This window comes from Homarus americanus, unplaced genomic scaffold (genome assembly GCF_018991925.1).
Source record: "Homarus americanus isolate GMGI-L3 unplaced genomic scaffold, GMGI_Hamer_2.0 scaffold6268, whole genome shotgun sequence".
In the NCBI taxonomy this organism is placed as follows: Eukaryota; Metazoa; Arthropoda; class Malacostraca; order Decapoda; family Nephropidae; genus Homarus; species Homarus americanus.
In genome coordinates, this window is record NW_024739099.1 from 21,815 (window position 1) to 49,173 (window position 27,359).

The window sequence follows — 27,359 nt, forward strand, 5'->3', positions numbered from 1 at the left end:
AACCTGCTCAAAGCTAACCCTACCTAATCTAACATGCTCAAAGCTAACCCTACCTAACCTAACCAAAGCTAACCCTACCTAATCTAACCTAACCAAAGCTAACCCTACCTAATCTAACCTAACCAAAGCTAACCCTACCTAATCTAACCTAACCAAAGCTAACCCTACCTAATCTAACCTAACCAAAGCTAACCTAACCAAAGCTAATCCTACCTAATCTAACCTAACCAAAGCTAATCCTACCTAATCTAACCTAACCAAAGCTAATCCTACCTAATCTAACCTAACCAAAGCTAACCTAACCAAAGCTAATCCTACCTAATCTAACCTAACCAAAGCTAATCCTACCTAATCTAACCTAACCAAAGCTAACCCTACCTAATCTAACCTAACCAAAGCTAACCCTGCCGAATCTAGCCTAAACAAAGCTAACCAAACCTAATCTAACCTAACCAAAGCTAACCAAACCTAATCTAACCTAACCTAACCTAACCTAACCTAACCTAACCTAACCAAACCTAATCTAACCTAACCAAAGCTAACCAAACCTAACCTAACCCTTAATTTCTGTTGTATTCGAACCAGTTGCCACCGCCTCCCGAACCCCCCAAACCTCCGGCACCACCAGGAGGGGGCCCAGGGGGATACCAGCAGAAGGGGGATCCACCCCCCTACACCCCAGTCCCTACGGCGCCGCCCCCCGCCACCCAGCCAGCGTATAGTAAGTTCAGGTTTAGTTATCTCTGTCTGTCTGTCTCGTTTTCCTTCTTCTGTCTCTCTGTCATTCTCTTTTTCCTTCGTCTGTCTCTCTCTCTCTCTGTAGCTTTTGTCTTTCTTTCTCTCAACGTTTGCCTCTCTGTCTCTCTCTCTATCTCTCTGTCCCTCTCTTTGCCTCTGTCTCTCCCTCTATCTCTCTGTCCCTCTCTTTGCCTCTCTGTCTCTCCCTCTATCTCTCTGTCTCTCCCTCTATGCCTCTCTGTCCCTCTCTTTGTCTCTCTGTCTCTCCCTCTATCTCTCTGTCTCCCTCTCTTTGTCTCTCTGTCTCTCCCTCTATGCCTCTCTCTCTCTCGTAAAACAATTATTATTTACTGTTAATATTGTTGTCATTATTGATATTTATACTTCCAATGTTATTACTACCCTACCACACCCTGACCCGACCAAAACTAACTAAATCCCAACCAAACCCAACCAAAACTAACTAAATCCCAACCAAACCCAACCAAAACTAACTAAATCCCAACCAAACCCAACCAAAACTAACTAAATCCCAACCAAACCTAATGAAAGAATCACCGTGTTTCAGATCCCGCGGCGGCTGCAAGAGGGAACTATGGAGGAGGAGGAGGTGGAGGGTACCCAAGAGGAGGAGGAGGAGGAGGAGGGTACGGAGGAGGAGGAGGGTACGGAGGAAGAGGAGGGTACGGAAGAGGAGGAGGAGGAGGGTACGGAGGAGGAGGAGGAGGGGGAAATACGGTTATAGTAGATAGAGGTAATGACGGAATCGGTAACTTCGCTGGCGGTATGATGATGGGAGCCGCTCTATCAGGATGGGGACCCAGATTCGGTGGCTGGGGGTACGGGTTCGGTCTTGGTGTCCCTATGCACGTCGGGTTCGGGTCCCATGGCTTCTACGGTGGCGGGTTCCATAATCAGGTGAGTGTGAGGTGAGATGCATTGTATAACTAATTTTCAAACACCAATTCCACCCTTAAGTAATTTTCTAAGTCACTTTCAAAGACAAAAACAAAACACAAAAATTTTACTAATTACAAACAATTTCTTCATAGGAGACAAACATCACAAACAACTACAACGTCAACAACGAAACAACAAACAACGAATTAAATCCTGATGTTGGCGATGCTGCTGGAGCTGAACCCGGCGTTGGCGATACTGCTGGAATCGAACCCGTACCCGAGCCTATCGACCCAGGAGGAGGAATGAACCCAGACGCTGAAATGATACCAGATGGAGTGGACCCGGGCTTTCTGGATGAGGGAGGGATGGATATGGCGGGAATGGAAGACATGGGTGAACCGTTTGAAATGGGTGGGATGGATGACATGGGGGGTGAGTTTGATATGGGTGAGATGGATATGGGTGGAGGATTCGATATGGGTGGATTTGATATGGGTGGTGATATGGGCGGGTTTGATATGGGGTTCTAGTCCATCTGTATGTCTGTGAGCTGTTTCAAGACCAGTACTTAACCAACACTGGAGTAGGTACAGATATATTCAGTCATGACCAGTACTTAACCAACACTGGAGTAGGTACAGATATATTCAGTCATGACCAGTACTTAACCAACACTGGAGTAGGTACAGATATATTCAGTCATGACCAGTACTTAACTAACACTGGAGTAGGTACAGATATATTCAGTCATGACCAGTACTTGACCAACACTGGAGCAGGTACAGATATATTCAGTCATGCCCAGACTTAACCAACACTGGAGTTATACAGATATATTCAAATGATTGTATTCTAACAACACTGGAGCAGGTACAGATATATTCAGTCATGACCAGTACTTGACCAACACTGGAGCAGGTACAGATATATTCAGTCATGACGAGACTTAACCAACACTGGAGCAGGTACAGATATAGTCAGTCATGACCAGACTTAACCAACACTGGAGCAGGTACAGATATATTCAGTCATGACCAGTACTTGACCAACACTGGAGCAGGTACAGATATATTCAGTCATGACGAGACTTAACCAACACTGGAGCAGGTACAGATATAGTCAGTCATGACCAGACTTAACCAACACTGGAGCAGGTACAGATATATTCAGTCATGACCAGTGAGTAACAGAGACGTGACCGATCACCCAAGCGGCTAACGAGCTGATCAGTGAAGAGGATAAAAGTAAGTAAAACGCAAAAGGAGTTGGTAAGGACTGGATAATTACAATTTATATATATTACATTCGTGCAATATTGATAGTTTATATATACATTGCATTACTTGCGTCCATACCATAACATAGGTATTAATGCGTTATTAGTGTGTTATATACATTATTACGTTATTTGCGTCCACAATATACATATCACTGTGTTATTAGTATTCATATATTATACACTATTGCGTCCATAATTCATTACTGCGTTATTTGCGTCCATAACAGAAACATATATTACTACATTATTAAGTGTCCATTTGCGTCCATAACATAACACATTACTGCGTTATTTGCGTCAATAACATAACACATTACTGCGTTAAGTGTCATAACATATGCAAATTAATCTCATTAACTCTAGAATGAAATTAGTGTCAGAATATTTACCCTTCGTTAGGCCATCAAACACTATGTTATTTCAGAGAGAATAAATCATTATATGACTTAATATTGTTTAAACCGAAAGATGAAAAATAAAGAACATTTTCACTCCACCTTTACCTCACTGGTCAAAGTCTCAAACTGGTGACGAGGCAAAAGCGAAATAGCCCAGGGATTTTTTTTTCTCCTACTACTGTATTTACAAACCAAAAAATTGATCTTTTCAACTAATTACTCGGAAGTACAATAACCTTTAATGATACTATGAATAGAATGGATGCTAAAAATAAAGGGAAATAAAGGTTATTTTTAGATATCTGTCTCTTTTTTCCTGTAGCCAAGACAATGATTGGCTGGTATGGTGTGGCGTCATGGCCGAGTTGTCAATTGTTTCTATAAATCTATAATACCCGTGAATACCTGTGTCTCTGTTGTGTGTTATACATTATTTCTTTGGTAATTTAACATGTAATTATACAGATATTAAGTCCTCATTATTAATATAAGCAGCCATAATTGTAGGTGAAGGAAAAAACTGCATTGTGATATCTTGCATCTACTCTTGCTCACTGTAGCACGAGGAAAACTACAAATAATATATATAACTATATTTTTGTTATGCACATTAAAATAATACAAATAATTTATTAGTGTATTTAATAAAGTACCTTCTTTAATGTATATAAATCTGCTTAATCAACATTTTGGTGCCGAGGATACAGCAGTAACTCTCACTCATAAGTCAAGGGTTCGAGCCCCAGCCCGGACACACGTGAGAAGGGTGTTGTGACCACTACAGGTTTCCTCCTCTACTAACACTGGAGGAGTGGTGAATATAATAATAATAATACCTTAATTTTGTATTGGATCTCAAATGAGTTTCTATACAAACATACACACGCTACTAGTATCTCTTATACACACATATAAACACTATTATCTACCATACAAACATACACAAACTATTAACGTCACTATACAAACACTATTATCTACCATACAAACATACACAAACTATTAACGTCACTATACAAACACTATTATCTACCATACAAACATACACAAACTATTAACGTGGGTTAATCCCATAAAAAATTACCTGCATTGTCGTCTCTAACATGACAGTGATTATAAGATCGTCAAGATCGTCTAGGATGTGGAAAGTGTAAATCGATGTAGGACTTTAATGCTAGACACGATTGTATTTTTAAAACCCACTTCCCCACATGACAAAGCTTTTATTTTGGTCTTATTTTTTAGGTAAGCAGTATCGCTGTGATAAAGGCCAACCAGGGAGTGTAGTACTGTGCCTTCAGTTAAATCAGTTCATATTGTCAACAGAATGCAGAAGAGACTATAAATAACTTAAAGTGAATACATATTAAGCAATCGAGCTGGTAAGACAACTGCCAGCCTTATTCAAATATAGGTGCCGTTAAGAGACTTTTAAATTTTATTTTGTTTGTGTGTTTTCAAGGACTGAATCTGTGTTTATAATACACCACTCACAGGAGATACAGTGTGCACACAAGTGGAGGTTCATAGTGTCATCAGTGACCGCTGAAGTTGTACAACTTTAAAGTGAGCGGCTCACTAGCAAGCAAGCTGGTGCACTGTGCCAGCTAACCAAGTCAGTCATAGGTGCTACAGAGACTTTAAATTTTATGTTGTTTGTGTGTTTTCTCAAGGATTCCAGTCCAGCCTACACACACCATTCACAGGGAGATACAGTACAGTCGCAGACGACAATTCATAGGCAACAGAGAGTAGCTAAGTAATTTTTCTCTTTTATTTTTGAAATAGGTGTAGATTTGCTAATAGTTCGCACCCCCCCCACAACAAATAAACCAGCGAGTTTGATAAGGTGATTACTGCAGGAGACGTCGGATATGGAGGATACAGGCCTAACTAATGCAGCGTTTAGAGGTTACCAACTGCCGTAAAGCTTGATGGCTGTTGCTGGTATTGCTCTGGCTGCATAGTCAAGGTGAATGAAGCGATTGGGTAATCCATAAGGGAACAGCTCCTCTAGGGACGAGGGAATAGATGAAGCAGGGAGCCCTGCTGGTTGACAAATCCGAGCAAGTTGAGAAAGAGATCCTTGCTAAGACTGGAGGAAGTAGCTGATAGAATGGAGGTGGTTGTTAAGAGGAGTTATGCTGACGTATTAGGAGGCTCCCCAAGGAGAGTAATGCAGAATCAGGCACAGGTTCTACAGCAGATTGGGACTTTGAAGAAGTGTGTCGAAGAAATGAAAAATTAACGGACCTACTGTTAGGGAGAGGAGGAACACCAGAAACGGGCTCCAGCGCAGGAACAATGTGGGCTAGTTTTTGGAGTCACTGAGATTGTAAGAGGGAATCAGAGTAAGGAAACACACGACAAGGTGCTGGGTTTCCCAGGCTAAGTTTGCACAGAGGTTCTGAAGATTCCAGCAACCCCCAGGATGGGAGAGGAGGCCAGAAAAGCAGGGGGCTAAGCCTCGCCCCTCAGGATCACACTAGTGAGTGAGGAGGAGAAACAAGCAAGTTATTCGGCAGGCAAAAAATAAAAGGAGCGAGGCATTTCGGGATGTATTTATTCACCAGACCGCACGGTAATGCAGAGGGAATAACACAAGAAGCCCTGCAGGACTTGAAGCAGAAGAGGGAGGAGTCGAGGAGGAACGGGGACAGGTAAAGTGGTTATACTCTTTAGGGGAGGGTAGTGGAAACAAGTAAAGGACACAGGGCCAGGGGCAGCAGTGCACCTCCACTCCACTTCACAACCCCCCACCCGGGAGGCGGCACCAGCTCAGCCTACCGGGCAGGAGGGAACGAGCCGTGTAAACAATGACATTTCTAACCACACCCTGCAAAAATACAGTGTACTTAAAGGCAAATGCTGCAGCTTCTGGAGAATGTGGGGAGCTGGGTTTATTACTAAGAGCAGAGACGTTATCAGAGAACAAATTTGGCTTTGAATGTCATGTGTACACTAATACTGACACGTTCCCTTGGATAAGAGAGAGGAGCTTGAAACACTACTAAGAGTACACCAACCAGATATTGTAGGAGTTGTAGAACTGTTGTACAAGAACAGAGAATCGACCCAGAGGAATGTGAGTTCAGTATTAAGCGGATATGACCTATTTACGAACCTAACTCAAGAACCCTGCAGGAGGGGTGTGTGGTTATCTACTGTACGCTAGGCAAGACCTTAGAGCCAGCCAGGCGAGGGTACAGGGAGGATGTTTTTGAAGAGTCCAAGTGGTGTAAAATTCTAATTAAAGGGAGGGACTTACTTCTATCGTCGGGTGTATCTACAGATCCCCAAACTGTGGCCCACTAAATCAAAGGAACTTAAGAACCTTAATAAACAATGCGGCGATGCTCAACCTAGCCACCTCCTTAGTCATGGGGACTTTCAACTATGGCGACATTTGACTGAAGAACGTAGTTCGCACACCCCTCAGATTGGACTTGAATAAACCTGCTACTCTTTTTTGTAGAAACTCTGAGAGATAATTTTCATTCCAACATGTGAGACCCGACATTAAGTGAGGAGCAACACCCAAGCCACTTGGACCTCATCATAACAAACGAGGAGGGTATGGTGGCTGGAACTGGAACACCTTGCCCCAGTTGGCACCAGTCACCATACAGTGTTGTCATTCAGATTTAACTGTTACCTAGTTCAAGATAAGGCCAGGCCAAGGTGCAAATATTACAAGGGAAAATTGCCAATGGGATGAGGAAGAGATGAGGGGTATCAACTGGCTCGACTTATTAAGGTACAAGAACGCAGATGCTGAATATCATAACTAGTAAAATGAATTCATTTGATCGATAAATATGTACCAAGACCAAACCCAGTGTTTAAGAATTAGGGGATTCCTACACATGAACCATGCGGCGGTCGACAAAATAAGGAAGAAAACCCACAAATTCAAGACGTGGGTTGGCCAAACGATGAGCAAGACAGGAGGATGTATGCAAGAGCCAGAAACCAAGCAAAGATAGAGTGTAGAGGGCTTGGTGCTGGTTCCGTGAGGCTGGCTTGCACGTGCGAGGTCAAGTCAAACCCAAAAGGCGCCTTTTACCGCTATGTGTCAGAAATTGAAAACGCGGAGTTGGAGTATCGACCTGGAGGCTTGAAGATGTAAAGGCGCAGATTCTGACCAGATAAAGCTTATATAGCATTGAACAGCTTTTCTCAGTGTTCGGCAAGAGAGGATGCAACTAACCTTCCTGCGTTTGAGGACAGACAGTTCGACACAGCACTGACCCAGCATTGTGTCTACAGAAGAGGGTATTAGAAATAAACTGTCCAGGCTAAAGGTCCATAAGAGTCCCGGACCGACATGCGTGCATCCCTGATAGCTAGCAGGAGCTGTGCAAATGAGCTTGCAGAGCCCCCAGCAAGATTCTGTTTTGTAAATGCCTGGATGAAAACAAATGGTCCCCAGTGAATGGAAGTGGCTTATGTGAGTCCTATCTTCAAGAAGCGCGATAGTCACTCCACGAACAACTATATAGACCGGCAGAGCCTGACCAGCATAATATGTAAAGTACTTGAGAGTATTACCAGAGGATGCTTTTGATGGAACATCTACTACGAAACAACCCTAAAAAGATTGCCAACACGGTTTTATGCCGAAGCCTCTTTTAAGCTTAACACAATTGCTCAAGGTATTGATATCGGACCCATATTCTAGGAACAGGGTGGTAATATTTGACAATATTTACCTAGACATTATTGCCAAGGCTGACAGTGTACCCACGAAAGGCCAAAAATCAAAACTGGAAGGGTACGGAATTCGGGAAATGTCCTATGATAGAAGACTTTCTACATGGCCGCAAGCAGTGTGTGCATTAATGCACGAAATCGTCAGTCTGTACCTTTAAGAAGCGGCACGCAGTAGGGTGTGTCATAGGAGGAAGCGATCAGCTAAAACTAATGGCCCACTTCACTTTTTGGTAGGTGATTTTAGTATATAAACAGAAAATAATTTCAGTTTCAATGATTTTGCAACCTTGCTAGGTAAATTTAGCGTGAAATTTATCGAAAATCTAACGTGCAGCTGCACAGTGTCATACTAAATAGTGAATGTATTGCTTTTGACTTCATTTTAACAACCCAAATCAATAATATTTTTTTTCGTTTCAGATTCTTACGCATTTATAAGTTGATAATATTTGCGATGGCTGCTTGTGTCAGGACGAGAACCAAAAAATCCAGCCATCTCAGTCACTATCTTGGGTCTGGGAGAGAGCCCTGTGTCGGAGTTGCCTACATTGAAGAGATGCTTTTGAGATACGGTGTTTTAACTATAAAAACTCAGTGAAAAAAGAACCAAGAACTTATACAAACAAAGACATACAGTGATATGACCAAAGCTGTCTTGGCACAGTACAAATTTCTGAAGCAACGCTCAGTCTGCTAAGCCCAGTCATAACAAGTCAGAAGAAGATTAGTGAGAGATCAAGAAATAGTTGGGGAAAAGGCAAGAGATATCTCCTTGGGAGAGGAAAATGGTGGTGTTAAGGACAGCTTTGCTACAACTGGACCTCACAGTTATTTGACATAATTACTTGCAAGTGCCCAATTGTTCTCTGTCCTGAGTTTGGATGCGATCGTGACTGTAAACTATGGCCCACATCTCCTGTATTTGCAAGCTGAACTGAAGATTCTAGATCGAACTGGCATTTGTCAAAGCACACAGAGAGAAGACTGGTAGTATAGGGGCTCTCATGATTTTCTAGCCAAGATATTCCAGAGTCCAAGAGACAGGAGGCTGCCAAGCAGAGAGACAGAAGAGGAGAAGAGTTGCTGGTGAAAAGTAGGACTTGAGAAGGCCCAGGGTGAGGTGTAAAAAAGGCTGATGATTGAGTCGTTTGATCAGAGTTTAATGATTCTCCCCATGGCTGATCCGAGTGCTGACCAGGAGAATGCAGTGACTTTGTCCCTAACCCAGAAAAGCCACGATCCCAAACTTCCAGGCATAAGATTCGAAATAGAAAGATGTCTCGAGCATAGTTTGGCCAGCATGCATAATCACACTGGTCTCCAGAGAAACTGCAGAGATAAAGGCAACAGCTGCCTGATTGACGGTGGGCTTGATAACACCTGATGATGTCTACCTGGCGATAGATCATAACAAAGTAAGGAGAGCTCAGGAGAAACTTGTCAACCTAGAAGAGGAGTTTCGATAAGGGATAAGAGAAAATGGAATCAATTGTTTGTTCTTTGATGGGAGAAGGATGACACCTGCAAGTGTCTTGGGCGAAAGTTGGAGATTCTGGACAAGCCGGAAACCCTGCCATGGTGAAGGCGAGAACACCACTCCCTGCTGCAGTGAACCAGGAGGAAGTATTTGTGGCATTTCACCCAGAGAAAGATGAGATCAGGAAACCAGCTGAGATAGTGGCAGTATAACATTGTGAAACTGCCTGTGAGAGAGGAACGACCAGACCCTGCAGGCCATTGAGGACAGCAGCACCAACACGTAACACAGGTGGCTGGCAACATACAGGATACGGAAGATTGGGAGGAAGCCGGTCTGGATTGCTTGTGACCTCCACACCAACGAAGCTGCCACTCAGGACATCTGATCCGTGAGCTGATGGCAAGACTCTTTCAAACAACAGATGGTCTGGTCCTTCGGTGATGCTGGACTCTGCCACCGAAAGTTAGAAATAACCGAGCTTTGAAAAAATCACAGTTGGCCTCCACCTGCTGAGCTTGCACATACTCGTCATTGATTCCACCTGGAGTACCGACCAGTACTATGGTTAAGGCTGATTTGCAGTGCCATCAAAACTGGGGTCATGCCTGATAGACTTGTTTACCTGCAAAGATAGGTCCAGTCTCACATTCTAGGTGGCTCACAACGGCCTTTGGTGGTTCTGCAGAATTTGGGTCGCCATCATAATCTGGAAAGGGAACCATTACAACCTGAGACTTATTGTCCACTCCACGGGAGGTTCATTTCTGCCAAATTGGTTCAACACCAAGGTCAAGTCATCGCTCTCCAAGGTCCGAGGCATGTTCTTCCAGCTTGAGCTCCTGGAGGAGTCAGCCAAGGAAGATTTGTTCAGATTGTGGAGCAGATCAGAGGAGATCTTCCTGGTATGCTCATCCCGAGGCAGTTCTGCATAAATGCTCTGCAGTAAGGATGAGGGAGGAGAGAAGAGGGCAGTCAAAGTGATCTTGGATATGACTTATGAGAGGATTCACATGACGTAATCAGTTGGTGACTATTCCTTCAGGGTCAGGAAGACTCTGAAGTCAATCTAGGTGCTAAGACCCTCACTGATCTTAGATCTGGATATCCAGGCTGGCAGTGAGCCCCCTACCAGCAGCCTCACCCAATGTTCAAGCCAGAGTTTCCTGGACAACCCCATGCATGTCCTGCCTGGCCCTCAAGACACCCAGAGTATAGAGCTGCTGTGTACAGCAAAGGAGCGAGGCCAGCAGGTTGGCATGTACAGCCAGGAGAGGGGAGGGAAGGCTACATCCGGTGCCTAGGTGGTCAGCAGGAGGTGATGAGTAGAAACAGAAGCAAGAAAGACATGTTCTCTATGGTGTGCAGCAACACCGGTCAACAGTAGTAAAAACCGGGGTTTTGTATTTGATGATTTTGTTTTCTAAAAGGAATATTAAATTTAATAATGTGTCAAGATCATTCGCTCAATTATTCTGGATCATTTTCATCCTAATAAATTAACCTGGATACATTTACTTTACTTTAAATAAGCTATTTAGTGGTGTTGGTAAAAGGGTGGGAATACTGAATTTTCATAAGATTTCGTTGTAAAATTTACTCGGTATAAAAAATGAAAACTTTTCAAATCTGAAGATATTCACATGATTCTGCACATAGAACTACATCATTAATACCATGGGCCGATTTTTCAAACTCAAAAAAAAAAAATTCGCACCAGATAGACACCCTAGTACCGCCCGCAGGGTAGTGTATTGGGCCCGCTGTTGTTTGTTGTTTCTTAAATGACATGCCTGACGTTGTACACTCCTCCATACAAATGTTTGCCGATGATGGCAAGTTATTTCAGAAATTAAGAACCAAGCGGACTGTGAAGAGCTGCAGAAGGACCTCTGGGCTCCAGGAATGGTCGAAGAAATGGCTGCTGAGATTCAATGTCACGAAGTAAGAGGATGCACCTGGGGCGTACCAACGGTAAGGCGAGGTATCATATGTCCCAACGGGATGAAGAAAATGCACTTCAGTTGAGACTGTGTGTGAGAAGGACCTAGGTGTGTATGTTGACAATGAGCTGAAGTTCTCGGCCATTGTGAGAAGTAGGTAAATCAGGCAAATAAATTATTGGGTCTTATAAGAAGGTCGTTCAGATATCTAGATGGTCCGTCCTCGTGACGGATCTTCAGGAGTGAAGTGCTTCCCCATCTGGAGTACTGTCACCCCATCTGGTCCCCGAGATATGCTAGGGACTGTCAGTTGGTTGAAAATGTTCAAAGGAGGGCCACCAAACTGGTGCCTGCACTTCGGCACCTCAGCTACCCTGAGAGATTGGGAGCGCCTGAACTTGCCTAGCTTATACTACAGACGGGCAAGGGGGGACCTAGTTGGAGGTGTATAAGCATCTCAGGGGCACTACTCAGTTGAGTGTCCTTACTTGGAGCTGGCGGACGCACTCTCCCCACAAGGGGTCACAGCCCGAGATTGAAGAAGCCGCAAGTCCAGAAAACCGTGAGGGCAAACTTTTTCGAGTGAGGGTTGTAAACTCTGAACACCTACCAGAGAGTGTTGTGACGCACTGAGTGTGAGCTCTTTCAAGAGAAGACTTGACCAACACTGGAGCGGGTTCAGGAACATTCAGGAGTCGTGCATGCCCAGTATTTGCCAACAAAGGAGAGAGAGGCGTGACCTGATGCTATGAAGCGATTTTGGTGAAGAATATAAATGAAAAGAGACGTGACCGATCGCCCAAGCAGCTAACAAGCCGATCAGTGGCGAAGAGGATAAATGTAAAGTAAAAGTATACAAACACTATTATCTACCATACAAACATACACAAACTATTAATGTCACTATACAAACACTATTATCTACCATACAAACTATTAACGTCACTATACAAACACTATTATCTACCATACAAACATACACAAACTCTTAGCCCAGACAATACTTATTGCATAACACAACAACCAACTTTTAAGCAAATAATAATATTTACTTACTTAAATAAACTCAATGGTCGTTTGCGTTGATTTTCGTAACGGGAATTATGTTGTAAACCCATAAAGTAAATGATGAAAGATAAAGTAAAGTTCCTCCATTACATTGAGACCTCGAGAGAAATTGTAAACACGCATGAGAGATGAATTACGAACTTAAATTATTTATTTTTTATTGCATGGGTGAAGGATATCGACATTAATTAGCTCATTAAATTAGTTAGGAATAAATAATACTCTTGAAGCAACAATATGTACAGTAAATTGCATAAAATATCTATTACTCTCTCTAAATTTAAAATAGCGAATCTTGCTGCCTGACTAAAGTACAGTATTGCTGACTGACGTACAAATATCTAACTAGGCTTCTTTATTGAATGGCTGAATCATAGTTTGATATATCTAACAGTAAAATTAATTATCTTAATATTATTTAATTAAATGAGAAACTATTTTAGTTTTCTTTCACGTTAATTAAAATGTAAATTGTACACTCGGACGATACTTTTCCACCCCAGCTTATTTCACCTAAATATTAACCACCCTAACTTCACCTATCTCCCAAAATAGTGTTAGGTGAAATAAGATAGGGTGGATATTCTTCAGGTGATCCAAATAACCAGACATCATGATTCTGCTGGCAACCACCTGTTGAGCCCAGAACATAATGCCTGTAAAACAAACCACATAGCCATTTTTATGATATGCGTTATCTGTAACTTAATTGGGTGTTCATAAAATACTACTTCAGCTTGAGATATCGAGTTAATTATGCATTCTGGTAATTTTGGGGACATTTACTTGGTTATGGTACATTGGGGCTTTCCGACCACCGTTTCTCAACCATTCCCTTTGATAACGACCTATATGAGAGATCCTTGTGAGGAACTGGGGACAATGTCTCTATTAATCTGGCTTCAAATTCGGCCTCATACTGTTTTTATGAACGCTTTCTTGTGTCATGCTTTTGAACAATAAGATTTTGTTTCAACAAGGGGTGGCTCATCACCTCAGCCAAGTCCTTGTTTATTCATTAGTGAGGCTTCCACCTTCATTCACTGTTAAGCCTTCTTGTCTGTGAATGCACTTTTCACATTTTTCATTTCTCTGCCACACAGTTGATGCACATTTGGACCTCAACACCATGGTGACTGAATCCATCTCTTAAAGAGTTCCAACACCTTTGTACACAACTGAATCAACCTCAAAAAGAATTCAACACCTTTGTAGGTAACAGAATCCACCTCAAAAGTGGTTCAACACCTTTGTAAGAAACTGAATCCACCTTAAAATTGGTTCAACACCCTTGTAAGAAACTGAATCCACCTCAAAAGTGGTTCAACACCTTTGTAAGAAACTGAATCCACCTCAACATGGGTTCAACACCCTTGTAAGAAACTGAATCCACTTCATAGGGAATTTATTTCAGTTGGCCCCTCAATTACATCATGTAAACCTTGATTGTTAATTATTTTCTGTTATTTCACATTGACAAAAATGTTCACAATTACTGTTCCATCCCCAAACATGTGTAGTCAAATAAAGTCACTAATTTGATGATTTTATTGGTAAAATATTCTACTTGGTTAACAATTTGTCAGATTTCATAAGTTAATATGAGGATCACCTGAAGATTAGCACCCCCAGCTTATTTCACCTGATGATTAAATTGTTTGATGTTAACTTGGGGTTGGGTTAATATTAAGTTAGGCTAGGTTAGTAATAGGTTGAGTTAAGTTAGCTGCGTCATTACCATTAGGTTGGTATTGAATATGTTAGGTTAAGTTAGGGAGGTACTACTGCCTGGGAAGATATTGGAAGCATAATGTGTTGTCTAATGGTAGACCCTGCTGCCATATGTGACCAAGTCCTAGGTTGATGATCTGACTTTCTGACTCATTTACACACAGTTGCAGGGTCTCAATTGTTTCTCTTACTACTGACAACACAACATACATATATTGTTTCTCACTGTTGATCTTTCTTCTTCAATTTTGTATTTATTTATAGTGCAATTAATTCCCCCTCCCCCTCCTTGTGTCAGCGACCTGTGCATGAGTGGGATAATCTCCATAAAAAAGGTTAGCTTAGGTTGGTGCTATATAAGTTAGGTTAATACTAGGTTAAGATTAAGTTAGGTTGGGATTAGATTGTTAGATTAAGTTAATATTATAGTGGTTAAAGTTCAGTTGAAATAAGCTATGAGTGTCTAATCTTCAGGTGAGCCAAATATGGTACAGATTACCTCGAGACAAAATATTTGAAGGAGACACAATCCCTCATTTTCCCTAGAACATGTCCGACATTCTCTCTTCCACGTCCTGTTAAGAATATATCTTATACTCTCCCCCAAGCTCTTTTCTCCCTGCCATCTCATCAAAATATATCCAGCAAACTATCCTCCCTGCCATCTCATCAGAATATATCCAGCATACTATCCTCCCTGCCATCTCATCAGAATATAACCAGCATACTATCCTCCCTGCCATCTCATCAGAATATAACCAGCATACTATCTTCCCTGTTAGAATATATCAGGAACACTCTCCTCCAGGAACCTCTTGTATCTGGCCATAAAGGCAGCGATGAAGGCCTCTATGTGATATATAGCCTTTGAGCCCAGGTTTAGGCGGTGTTCGTGGTAGGCGGCTAGACTGGTCACCTCAAACTTGAGTTCCCCGTCGCAGTTACGGACCAGCTCCTTCAGTAACCCCTGCAAGTGCGTGATTGTCATTTATTATGGACGTATTTAGGGCAAGGAACCTCGGCTACCTGTTTTATTTTATTTATTTATTTTAATATTTCACCTGATGATGAGACACCTTAATGCTACCTGAGGAAGTAGAGTTAGGTTAGGTTAGCCTAGGTTAACATAAGGTTAGTTTAAGCTAGGTTGATTTTAGGTTAACATTAGGTTAAGGTTAGGTTAGCCTAGGTTAACATTAGGTTAGTTTCAGCTAGGTTGATTTTAGGTTAACATTAGATTAAGTTAGGTTAGGTTAGCCTAGGTTAACATTAGGTTAGTTTCAGCTAGGTTGAATTTTAGGTTAACATTAGATTAAGTTAGGTTAGGTTAGCCTAGGTTAACATTAGGTTAGTTTCAGCTCGGTTGATTTTAGGTTAACATTAGATTAAGTTAGGTTAGGTTACACAAGGTTAACATTAGGTTAGTTTCAGCTAGGTTGATTTTAGGTTAACATTAGATTAAGTTAGGTTAGGTTACACAAGGTTAACATTACGGTGGTAAATCTTAAGGAGAAATATACTTGGGCTAATCTTCGAGTCATCCATTAAATTGACACCAGTTCTCATACACCCTAACCAATCGTAACCACTTGAACTGTGACTCATCTGACCAATAATAATAATAATAATAATAATAATAATAATAATAAATAATCTGTAACTAATAATAATTAAGCAGAAAAAAAAGACAGATTTATTCTCAAGATACACAACAACACTCGGGATAAATACAGCAAATATACATAACCTCTAATGTATTCTACTACATAACCTCTAATGTATTCTACTACATAACCTCTAATGTATTCTACTACATAACCTCTAATGTCTTCTACTACTGGGCTGAGTTGATGAGCGTTCTTACCTTAAATATAACCTCCGGGGGTATACAGTGGGTGAGGAGCTCGTATATTCTCTCCCGCACCACCAGGAGTCGGTTTGGGCTCTGTTCCTCCATGATCTTGGTTGCAGTTTGTTGTAAGAAAATTTCCCAGTCAGGAGAGCTGATCGCTTGCTGAGCGGTGAAGGGGTACCTGTGATAATAATAGTAATAACAAGAACAATAATAATAATAATAATAATAATAATAATAATAATACAGTAATAATATTAATAAAAGGTCAATCTGTGATTTTTTTTAGATCTTAATTCAATGAAAACCCGACTGACTCCCCAAATCTTCCTTCCATTCCACATTAGTCTTCAGTGTCACATCTTAGCTAGCACAGCCAATAGTATAATACCACCTTTGTTTTAACTCATTCATTGGTGAGCCTCGGTGGACCTGTCTGCCAACACAGTGGGTTTCCAAAAGCACAATATTATATACCAGTACAGTTTAGCTGCCTGGACAGTGAAGGTATACAGACGATGCAGATACACAAAACAATGGTAAACAGTAAATCAATTTAACCAAGGATAGCCAACATATCCTACAGATGCTTATGTTCAGTAGATTCCCTGAAGATAAAGCAGAGTAAGTGTTATCGCCGCTGGCTACAGTGCTGGCGTCGCCTTACCCGAACAAACATTAAATCTCCCAGCCTGTGACCACGTGCCCCCCCCCCCCAGGCAACCTGTGACCTCATCAGATGTGGTGGCTGGGGGGGGGGGGCAGTGTTTACAGACAAGAGGCCCTGATTCTGCCAAGTGTATGGTTTAGAGGGTGGCGTGGCCGCCTGGCCTCCATGATGCAGATCACCCTCTCGAGTGATGCTGTGAGGACCAGCCCTCTGCTAGCAGTGGTGATACACTGACTCCCAATCCAGGCCAAGTTTTGTGCTGAAACAATTTACACAGTACTATTGTCCCTTGGAACACCACACTGGTTCGCATTGACCCGCACTTGTAAGTACAGCCAAAGTGATGACATACCCCTCAGTACTGAAATACTATTGTGGACTAACTATGCCTACTTGTTCCTGCCTTATCTGGAGCTATAAGACAACGTGGAATGAACTGTAACTAAGATTAATAGAGTTATGAACTTTGTATCACGTCACTATGCTTAATAATCAATTGTAATTAAGATGAAATCGTGTGAGACTAACTAATTATGTATCAGATAGATCACCAAGTAATACTAATGAATGCCTTGTTCTCTGCAGGTTTTGACCACATCAATAAATATTGAATGCGTCAATAGGTGGGTTTCAACCATTCCCTTCGACTTGCCGGTCACCTGAACGTCCTTAACTAAGGCGTTTACAGTAAGTAAAGAAGAAAGAAATCACAAAAACTTGACAATACAAACAAATATGGAAATAAGCCACTGTAGGTGTGCATGATCCAAGTACTGTATATGCTGATTACCACATAGGAAACAAGAAAACACTTAGTTCCCAAGCGCTTTCGTGTAATTCACATCTTCAGGGGTGAGTACAGACTCACCCCTGAAGATGTGAATTACACGAAAGCTTTTGGGAACTAAGTGTTTTCTTGTTTCCTATGTAGTTATCAGCACAAACCAATATATAAACTCACTGTTGCACTTTACAGGCCTCACACATCAGCAGCGCTCGGCGTAAGTTACGACCGGATTTTTCTGAGATTCTCTTGGCCAATTCTACTGGCAAGATGAAACCTTCCTTCTTGCATACACTCTGAAAAATTCCCAAGTAAGTTTAGTGACTATGGAAGAGGAACACTACAGTAGAATATATTTAGTAAGACAGGTTTGAAGTTCTGTTACAAGTAGTGTATACAGTGAGTTCTGCTATAACGCGTGTTTTGATAACGCAAATTGGCTCTAACGCGATTTATGAATAGAGGAACGATATTTGTATAACGCGAACACTTGTTTGCTGTAAAGCGATTTTTGCTTACTATTTCTCCAATTTTGTGGTATTAACTGTGAATATGGTAAAGAAGAATATCTCCAAGAAGCGTTCTGGTGATCGAATTCCCGGTGATGATCGTAAAAGAAAGTATATAACACTTGAAGAGAAGCTCGATGTTATCAACCTCAAAATCACCCTTCTCCCCCATCAAGTTATATTCATATTTTTTCAAGGTAAAGTGTTACATTTACTGTATGATTTCATTATTAGATATGATTGTAACATTTATTTAGACTGTGCTGTCCTTTGTGTTAGGCTAACTACTAATTTTTTTTTCGATTTCGAGTAGTAATCTGCACCTAACCCTATTTTCTCCATAAGCCCTGTTATTTCTATTACGCGATTTTCTATAACACGATATTTTACAAGAACACAACTATCGCGTTATAGCAGAACTGACTGTATAGCGAGTTATAATTTGCCATGACCGTAATTATAAGGTTGGTAAATAAGTCTTCGTATAGTCTCATAAAAATACACACACATTACCATACAGATTTTTTCAAGGAGATAAGGTGTATACGTGAATATACAACAACAATGCCCTCACTTGGAAGACATCACAAAACATGGAGGTCTTATGAATGACACCAACAAACCACAGTTTCCTCCCTCATTACCAAGTGAGGACAATGCTGCTCTTGTCCTACCATCATAAAAAACCTCAATATTTTACCTGTAGTATCTGTGATATTGCCAATTCGGAAGGAGCAGCGACTCTCACCCCTAAGCACCTACTGCGGATGGCTGGGATCACCTTGGAGGTAGAGTTAGCGCAGAGAATCAATCGACACGTGGCCATGTACTTTTCCATGGTGCGGCGGAGGGCGTGCTGGGCGTCTTTGGTCAGCTTGTCAACCTCCGTCAACACCACCACTGGAAGGAGCGAGTCATTCCGTTGACACTAGTTAATGGCTGTTTAGCGGAGTTGAATTGTTCTAGTATAGTAAATATCTTCATAATTGTCAATTACTTTATGGCTAACCTGTGTAAGTGTTGTGGAAAATGGCTGTAAAATGGTGGTGATGGTAATAGTGATGGTTGTGGTGGTAATAATAATTGTGGTAGTGGTAGTAATAATCATGGTGGTGGTAGTATTAGTGATTGTTTTGGTGGTAATGGTTGTGGTAGTGGTAGGGATAGTTCTTATACTATACCTGTGGTGTAATGGTCAGCATCCTCGCCTCCCAAGTGAGTGGACCCGGGTTTGATCCCCGGACAGGGTGAAACTATGGGAAAGTTTCTTTACACCATTTGCCTGTCTACCAGCAGTAATTGGGAACCTGGATGTTAATTGATTTGCGGACTGTATTCAGAGGTAATGGTTAGCCAGTGCAGTTGGCGAGTTGTCTGGTCTTCTCAGACTACCGTATTCCTTGACACTAGGTCATGCAGCTCGTTAATTTGGGGTGTGGTTGTTGTGTTGGCAACAGCTTCTACACCTTAACAAATTCACGCCTAGGTGGCCCTTGGGCCGGCCATCCTTGATTTTGAGGGGCTTCCATTATTATTATACTATACCTCAGTTAGTTGATGGTAATACAACACAGAAAGAACAGCACAAGTAATAACTGCTCAGGATCACATGAAGAACAGACACCCCAGCTTATTTTACCTGATGATTTACCACACTAACTTACCTGGGAATGTTAGATTAGTGCTGGGGGAGTTAATCATCGTTGAAATTGTTGCGTCTACTCTGCCACATTACCCTGATTTTTCACTCCCCCACACACCTTGGGCTCGCTGGCCGCCTGTGTCCAGCTGCTGCACGGAGGCGCATAGTTTTAATGAGTTCTTGCATCTCACCACGCGGTCGTAATAGCCCACGCCACTAGGGTTGACTCAGACAGAAGTTAAGGGTTGATGGTGACGATAAGTCTAGCTTTTTCGATGGAGTCTGAAGCAAAACAATAAGAAAATTTATCACAGTGAACATGAACCTAACCTAACCCAACCCAACCCAACTTAAACTAAGTGTAAAACAATAAGGAAATTTATCACAGGAACCTAACCTAACCTAACCCAACCCAACTTAAACTAAGTGTAAAACAACAAGGAAAATTATCACAGGAACATTAACCTAACCTAACCCAACCCAACTTAAACTAGCTTACTCTAATGCTACCCAAATGCAACCTAACCTAACCCAAGATGGACTTAAACCAACCAAAGTTTTGGTTGCTCAAAATATAACCGATATCATCTGATAAATAAACATACAAGACTGTTGCATGAATATTCTGAATGAACATCAGTGGGGGTTAGGTTAGGCTAGCATTAGGGTGGTTAACCGTCAGATAAAATAAGCAAGGGGGTGTCTAATCTTCACGTCACCCCAAAAATAATAAGGAGGGGGGAAGGGGGGTGTCTACAGGCCCGGATTATGGGGAGGGCGTACTGGATGGATGCACGCCCAGGGCCCCCCACATCTAGGGCCCGCCCACAACATTGTAAAAAAAAAAAAAAAAAGTTTTAAAAACCTTTACCACAGAGCGATAAACAAGTGGAACAGATTGCCTAACACCCACTGTGGACCACTTACTGTAACTCCACCCGGCCGCCACAAATATTTCCAACTAAAACTCGTGTTTGGTGAACTGATTTAACTTATTTAACAGAGATTATAATAAAATAATAAAAATGCTGTATAAATAAGTGAACACAACACCCACACAAACTTCTCCAAGATCCAAAACTTATTCTTCAATCAGCAGTAAATTCGCTGGTTTCCTTGAAAGAAAGCGAGACAGTTTTGATGCCTACGAGGAAAAATCAAAAGATCTGGCAAGAAGCACCGAGTTTGTCCATTCAGGTCGTTAGAGGAGACCAAAAGTGCGGCTCGCTCCACTGGATTATGGACGTTCAAGGGAAGTGGATCTCAGTCCAACAGACAATTTCCAAACAAAATGCTTCCTCACAGTCATTGATCACCTCGTGATATCCCTAATCGAAAGGACTTCTCCATACATGTTGGTGAAGGAGAGCTTCGGCCTTTTAAGCAATCTGGAAACCATATCAGCCGATGCCATTCATTCTGCTTCAGAAAATCTTCAGCAAACTTATGGAAAAGATATTGATGAAAACATCTCCAATGAAATTATTCAATTCTCGTCTCTGGTAAAGTTGTGTGCAAAAGCCGCGGATGAGCCCAATGAGTCGTTTTATTACAGAATTATAAAGGAAAACGATGGCTTACAATCAGCATTTCCAAATGTAGAAACGGTGTTAATGTCTGGTGTTAATGGTCTCCAATTATACCGGGGAGCGTTCCTTCTCAAAAATGAAACCGATCAAAAACAGACTGCGGACCACGATGGGCCAGGAGAGACTCAACAATCTGAGGCTGTTAAGCACCGAGTCAGACATTTCAAGAGAACTTCCATTTGACAATGTGATACGTTTATTTGCCAGAAAAAATCACGAAAAGTGCATTTGTAAATGAATGTATACGCTTTCTTTGAATGGAATAAATAATTTGTAAATGTGTCATTATTACTAGATTTTATTGTTTCTATTGACCTTGGATATTACCTATATTTATTTTCAGTTGTCAGCTGGGGCCCCCAACCCCTTAATCCGGTACTGGGTGTCTAATCTTCACGTGATCCAATACAAAAACTTACTTGAAAATTCTGATGCTCAATACGAAGTCTCTCCACACCAGCACCGTACAGTTCCCGCAGTAGACACATGATGCGCGTTTTCTTGCCTGCTCCTGGTGGCCCATACACGAGGAGATGGGGAAAGTCACCGCACTCAACCTGGAAAACAGAGGAGGTGTGTATAAGGTTTTTGACCACTTTGTCTACTCTGAAAACCTAACCTAACCTTTCCTAAACTAACCTAACCATACCTAAAGTAACCTCACCTTACACTTACCTAAACTAACCTAACTTTACTTATCCTTATGATCTTATCTAAACTAACCTGACCTTACAACTAAACTAACCTAACCTCACATAAACTAACTTAACCTAATCTTACTTATCCTAACCAACCTAACCTTACCAATCTTACCTAACCTAACCCAACTAAACAAAACCTAACCTTACCAACTCAACCTAACAAATATAAACCAAACAGCTTTTTACCTCCAGAAAATCCTATAAAAACTCGACAATTTACACTTTGCATAATAACTTACACGTTGTCTGAGGAAATGACTGAATTCAGACCCACAGACTATGATCACGAAACATGATTGAAGTAACGTATGTCTGATTACCACAAAGATGAACTATTGAGCCATATATATAATTTAAAATGCATAATCAGTCTAAAATTTAACCTCATTTACAAAATATATTACACAAAAATTCGGAAATACGCCATAACGTAATGAATTAAATAGACACCACTAACTACTCAAAAACATGTATAATAGCACTTTCTAAAGTTACTCTACATTTCTTTATATCATATGTGTTTTTAAATGCAAATAGAGAGAAAAACATCAAAATAATATTACAATTTCATTTTTCCACTTACCAGCTTCTTCAAATGTCCAGCTTGTTGTATATGGTAATCTAGTTTACTTAATTCCTTTGGTCTGTACTTATCAACCCACAAAGACATTTTAAACTGTCAAAAGTTGTGAGATAATTAATAGCGTTGAGAGAATTAGTGATCCAAGACCTGCCGGGAAAAAGCGCGGGAAGATGGGAGGACGATGTAAACAAACAATGGGAGGAATACGAGCCTACAGTTTTTTTTCATATATATTTAAAATAAATAACCTTTAATATATCAAAATTAAATACATCAAAAAGTAATGAAATCCTAAAAAATATATTTATTTGCAAGATTAGATGTATAAAATAAATAGTACAGAAAGACGAGCCTAAAATGTATAACTTATATTTAGTGGACAGATTATTCTAGTTTTTAGAATTTCACATATTATTCAAAACAAATCATAATTATTTTATAACACCTTATATATGTACTTCTTCCTTTATACCATTGTTTTTGTTTTGTTTTATTGTATTAATAAAAAAAATGTTTTACATCAACGTGATTTTAATTTCCCATCAATAGAATAAATGTACAACTTTTTACCTGAAATTATTAATTAACACAAACATGGATAGAAAAATCTGTGATCACCTGAAGATTACCAACCCCAGCTTATTTCCCCTAAAGATTAACCACCATAAATAAGCTTCACCTTATTCCAGGCAAATGGCGTTAGGGAGCTTAATATTTAAGTGAAATAAGCTGGGGTTGGTAATCTTCAGGTAATACAATGTTACTCCACAATATAATGAATAAGTTGACTGACAATTACCCCAAGTTGACCTGAGTCGAGGGTGCAGGTGTGGACACAAGGTCAGGTGCGGCAAATCACACATTGACCTCACATGACCCTGACCACCACCATCTCCTTTCTGGGTCAACTGGAAGATGCTCTCGAGGCGGTCAAACACTTCACCCCACCAATCAACTGCCGTCTTGAGTCTGTTGGATTAAATAACCACCTCCTATTGGTCAACACAATCAGAGGTCACCAATAGACTCCGCCCATCACCCTGGACAACCTTAGCCCCGTAGCCTTGCATTATCAGTATTTATCCAACTGTTGTGGTGGATGTGGTAGCTGTGGTGGATGTGGTAGCTGTGGTGGATGTGCTGACGTACTGAGAAGCCTAGTGAGTGTACAGGATACTTATATATGAACTGATGTGATATGACTTGACTGGAAGTACCCGCAATAACACCCTAGCTAATCCAACCTAAACTAACCTAACCTTAGAATGAGTTCGTTTCATGGTTCACCAAATGGAAGCCTCACAGGAACCCAGCTGAATCCCTTATCATCGAGTGATATAAATGGTAGTGAGGATGATGCAACACACGAATCTTTACCACCATCACCACAACACAGCACCAAGAGAAATAATACATCTCGTCACCCAATAACAGAGTTTGTGCCTGAAATGGATCGAAAACGGAGGAAAAACAGCTTGTACGCTAAGCCTTTACCACCTGCCAGCGAACAGCAAGATATACAACCTACTAACTCACTTCTTGGCGCACAATATCACCAGCATACAGGTAAATCATTGAATGGTTAGAATATATTAATAAATTACGATTGATTTAATATAATGCGAATAATCTTCAAATCCAGGTGAGATAAACTAGGGTGTCTAATCTTCAGGTCCAAAATTGACCTGACCTGACCTGACCTCTGGAACACCTGGGAAAAGTGACCGTGGTAATTTTAGGTCACAGAGCGGTTATGTTGGGTCAGGTGGGGTTGTTAGCGTTCATTGGTCGGAAGTTCACACTGTGTTGTGAAATTTGTGTGTGTGTGTGTGTAAGAAAGCATGCGTGTGTGTGTGTATGAAGAGAGAAACTGTGTGTAAGAGAGAGAGATAGACTGTGTGTAAGAGAGAGAGAGAGAGACTGTGTGTAAGAGAGAGAGAGTGAGATCAACAGCTAACCCCACCATTATTGTCTTTTCCAGGAAGAGTCAACAGTACCCCACACGCCTCCTCTTCTACCCTCCACCAGACACATCACCCCAGCCCTCGCTATGACGCCCCTGTGTTCTACCTGCCAGTGATCTTGTCTCCTTCAGGTACCCATTTACCACAACGACACGACGAATCTCTTTGTCATCTACAACAATCACAACTTCTACAACCACAATTGCAACAGTCAGGTCTACCACAACCACAATTGCAACAGTCACAACTTCTACAACCACAATTGCAACAGTCACAACTTCTACAACCACAATTGCAACAGTCACAACTTCTACAACCACAATTGCAACAGTCACAACTTCTACAACCACAATTGCAACAGTCACAACTTCTACAACCACAATTGCAACAGTCACAACTTCTACAACCACAATTGCAACAGTCACAACTTCTACAACCACAATTGCAACAACCACAACAAGTTCATAGTGGAAAGCCTTCTGTAGGTGCTGCCCGAAGACTGTCCTACGATAGTCCTCCTGATCCCTCATACGATAGCCTCTACAATCACCAGCACAACAACAATAAGCACAGGTGGGCAGGGGAACTGGATGCCCAATCATACCCAGGTGTTAATGAGTGTATCTCACCTGCTAATTGTCCCACCAGGTGTAGATCAACCAGATGTGTTTCTTCATTAAGTAATTTGATATCTAGATTGACAACAGGTGAATCGGTGCCTGAAGGTGAGTCCAGGTGTCCGGAGATGGTAGGTGCAGGTGTTGAGGTCTTAAGTGGATCTTTGGGCAAATCTAACAAGAAACGATGTACTGTGACGTCTTCAATGCCTTCTCCAACACCCAGTACACCATCTCCAACACCCAGTACACCATCGCCAACACCCAGTACACCATCTCCAACACCCAGTACACCATCTCCAACACCCAGTACACCATCTCCAACACCCAGTACACCATCGCCAACGCCCAAAATAGCTTCATTCCCGGTACCTGTTCGCTGGAAACGTGTACCCCAAAACCCAGTTCACGTGAGACTCATTGCCAGGAGGAAACTGAGGAATGAGAAGAGACAACAACAGTGCCCCATGTTTCCATTACCCGTTCGGTGGAAATCAGTTTACGAGAGAGTGAAGCAAAGGGAACCAGCTGGCGAATGTCCCGCTCTTATCCGCCCTGTCTCAGCCCCTACAGACGAGTGTGTAATAGCCAGACAAGAGGATAACGTAGATAGGATAAATAAGGAAATAAATGGGAAGAATAATGTAAATAACGAAGATAATAATGATATACACATGAATTCCGATGACGATAGTGAGTGAGACATTTACACACACCTGACACACACCTGATCCAATTTGGTTTACGGGAGGGTGGTAAAACAGGTGATTGGGGTCGTTGGAACATTGTCCTAATGAGTCCCCCCACATAGTTGACCTGACCTAAGATAATAGTAGGTCAGTTCAGATGACATGAAGATTAGACACCCCAGCTTATTTTCACGCAATTAAACACGTTAGGGTGTTTAATTATCAGGTGAATTAAGCTGGGGTGGAGAAACATGTACTTATTAGATAATTATGTCCTTCGATTAATAAATATATACTTATCAAACTACACAAGTACTTTTAAGACTATGTACTTATTCTGTACTCATATGAAGACCAATTACTTAAACCTGAATAAAAATATATTAAGTGAATAAAGTCTTAAATTTTATCCTACTTTAAAGATGCTTTAAAGATGCTTAAAGTAAATAAGTCTGAAAATTTTGTTGGAATTCTGGTAAGACTTGACCTGAAATAAGATGTTTTTTATGGTAAGTTATGGGGGTAAAATATTATTGGAACCTGGTGTAAAATAATATTGGAACCTGGTGTAAAATAATATTGGAACCTAGTGTAAAATAATATTGGAACCTGGTGTAAAATAATATTGGAACCTGGTGTAAAATAATATTGGAACCTGGTGTAAAATAATATTGGAACCTAGTGTAAAATAATATTGGAACCTAGTGTAAAATATTATTGGAACCTAGTGTAAAATAATATTGGAACCTAGTGTAAAATAATATTGGAACCTAGTGTAAAATAATATTGGAACCTGGTGTAAAATAATATTGCAACCTGGTGTAAAATAATATTGCAACCTGGTGTAAAATAATATTGCAACCTGGTGTAAAATAATATTGCAACCTGGTGTAAAATAATATTGCAACCTGGTGTAAAATAATATTGGAACCTGGTGTAAAATAATATTGGAACCTGGTGTAAAATAATATTGGAACCTGGTGTAAAATAATATTGGAACCTAGTGTAAAATAATATTGGAACCTAGTGTAAAATATTATTGGAACCTAGTGTAAAATAATATTGGAACCTAGTGTAAAATAATATTGGAACCTGGTGTAAAATAATATTGGAACCTGGTGTAAGAGGTAGTGTATAATCTCATTGGTGATTTAAGACTTCAGAAAGGATTCATATTTTGTTATTTGAGAGAGAGAGAAAGCTGCTACACACACTGGCTCTCGCTTTCACACACACATACGCACATCGAACCTTGACATACACTAATAATGCACAAACACTGCTGGGCGTTCCTGGAATGACTATCACTTTCATCTCTTGCAAGCATTCGCGGAACACCTTAATATTGACGTTTAATGAGTGATTTTCAATGCCAATACAGTCAAACAACCAATCAGATTGCACATTTTGTTGATAATCATTAAAATCAACCAATCATAATCTATTTGTTGATAGATGACGTCACATGTTATTGATGACGTCATGTAATCTTGAAAGCGTCAGCCATCT

At 41.0% G+C, this 27,359-nt stretch overlaps 2 protein-coding genes across 4 annotated transcripts; one reads left to right on the plus strand and one right to left on the minus strand.

Annotated features, from left to right (window-relative positions):
• Nucleotides 1-1,432: 1,432 nt before the first annotated feature.
• LOC121874429 lies at nucleotides 1,433-2,602 on the plus strand. 3 transcript variants are annotated; one of them, XR_006090418.1, is made up of 3 exons: nucleotides 1,433-1,656; nucleotides 1,791-2,420; nucleotides 2,560-2,602. XR_006090418.1 is itself a non-coding variant. In XM_042378556.1 (2 exons), exons 1-2 carry the CDS (start codon nucleotides 1,525-1,527, stop codon nucleotides 2,169-2,171), a joined length of 513 nt encoding a protein of 170 aa, XP_042234490.1. In that variant the 5' UTR covers nucleotides 1,433-1,524; the 3' UTR covers nucleotides 2,172-2,423. The 3 variants fall into 3 exon arrangements, 1 of the variants encoding a protein (XP_042234490.1); XR_006090417.1 differs by having other exon boundaries at nucleotides 2,512-2,571; XM_042378556.1 differs by lacking the exon at nucleotides 2,560-2,602 and having other exon boundaries at nucleotides 1,791-2,423.
• Nucleotides 2,603-14,441: 11,839 nt separating this feature from the next.
• LOC121874427 (replication factor C subunit 3-like) lies at nucleotides 14,442-22,780 on the minus strand. The gene is given in 8 exon segments (XM_042378553.1): nucleotides 14,442-15,217; nucleotides 16,115-16,283; nucleotides 17,734-17,852; nucleotides 18,766-18,965; nucleotides 19,826-19,941; nucleotides 19,943-19,989; nucleotides 21,716-21,853; nucleotides 22,581-22,780. Coding segments are annotated over 8 exon segments (1,065 nt in total). The 5' UTR covers nucleotides 22,668-22,780; the 3' UTR covers nucleotides 14,442-15,028.
• Nucleotides 22,781-27,359: the final 4,579 nt, after the last annotated feature.

Coding starts and splice junctions, on each gene's coding strand:
- LOC121874429 (XM_042378556.1), top strand. CDS start 1,525: ATGATGATGGGAGCCGCTCTATCAGGATGGGGACCCAGATTCGGTGGC. Junction 1,657..1,790: donor GTGGCGGGTTCCATAATCAG/GTGAGTGTGAGG, acceptor ATTTCTTCATAG/GAGACAAACATCACAAACAA.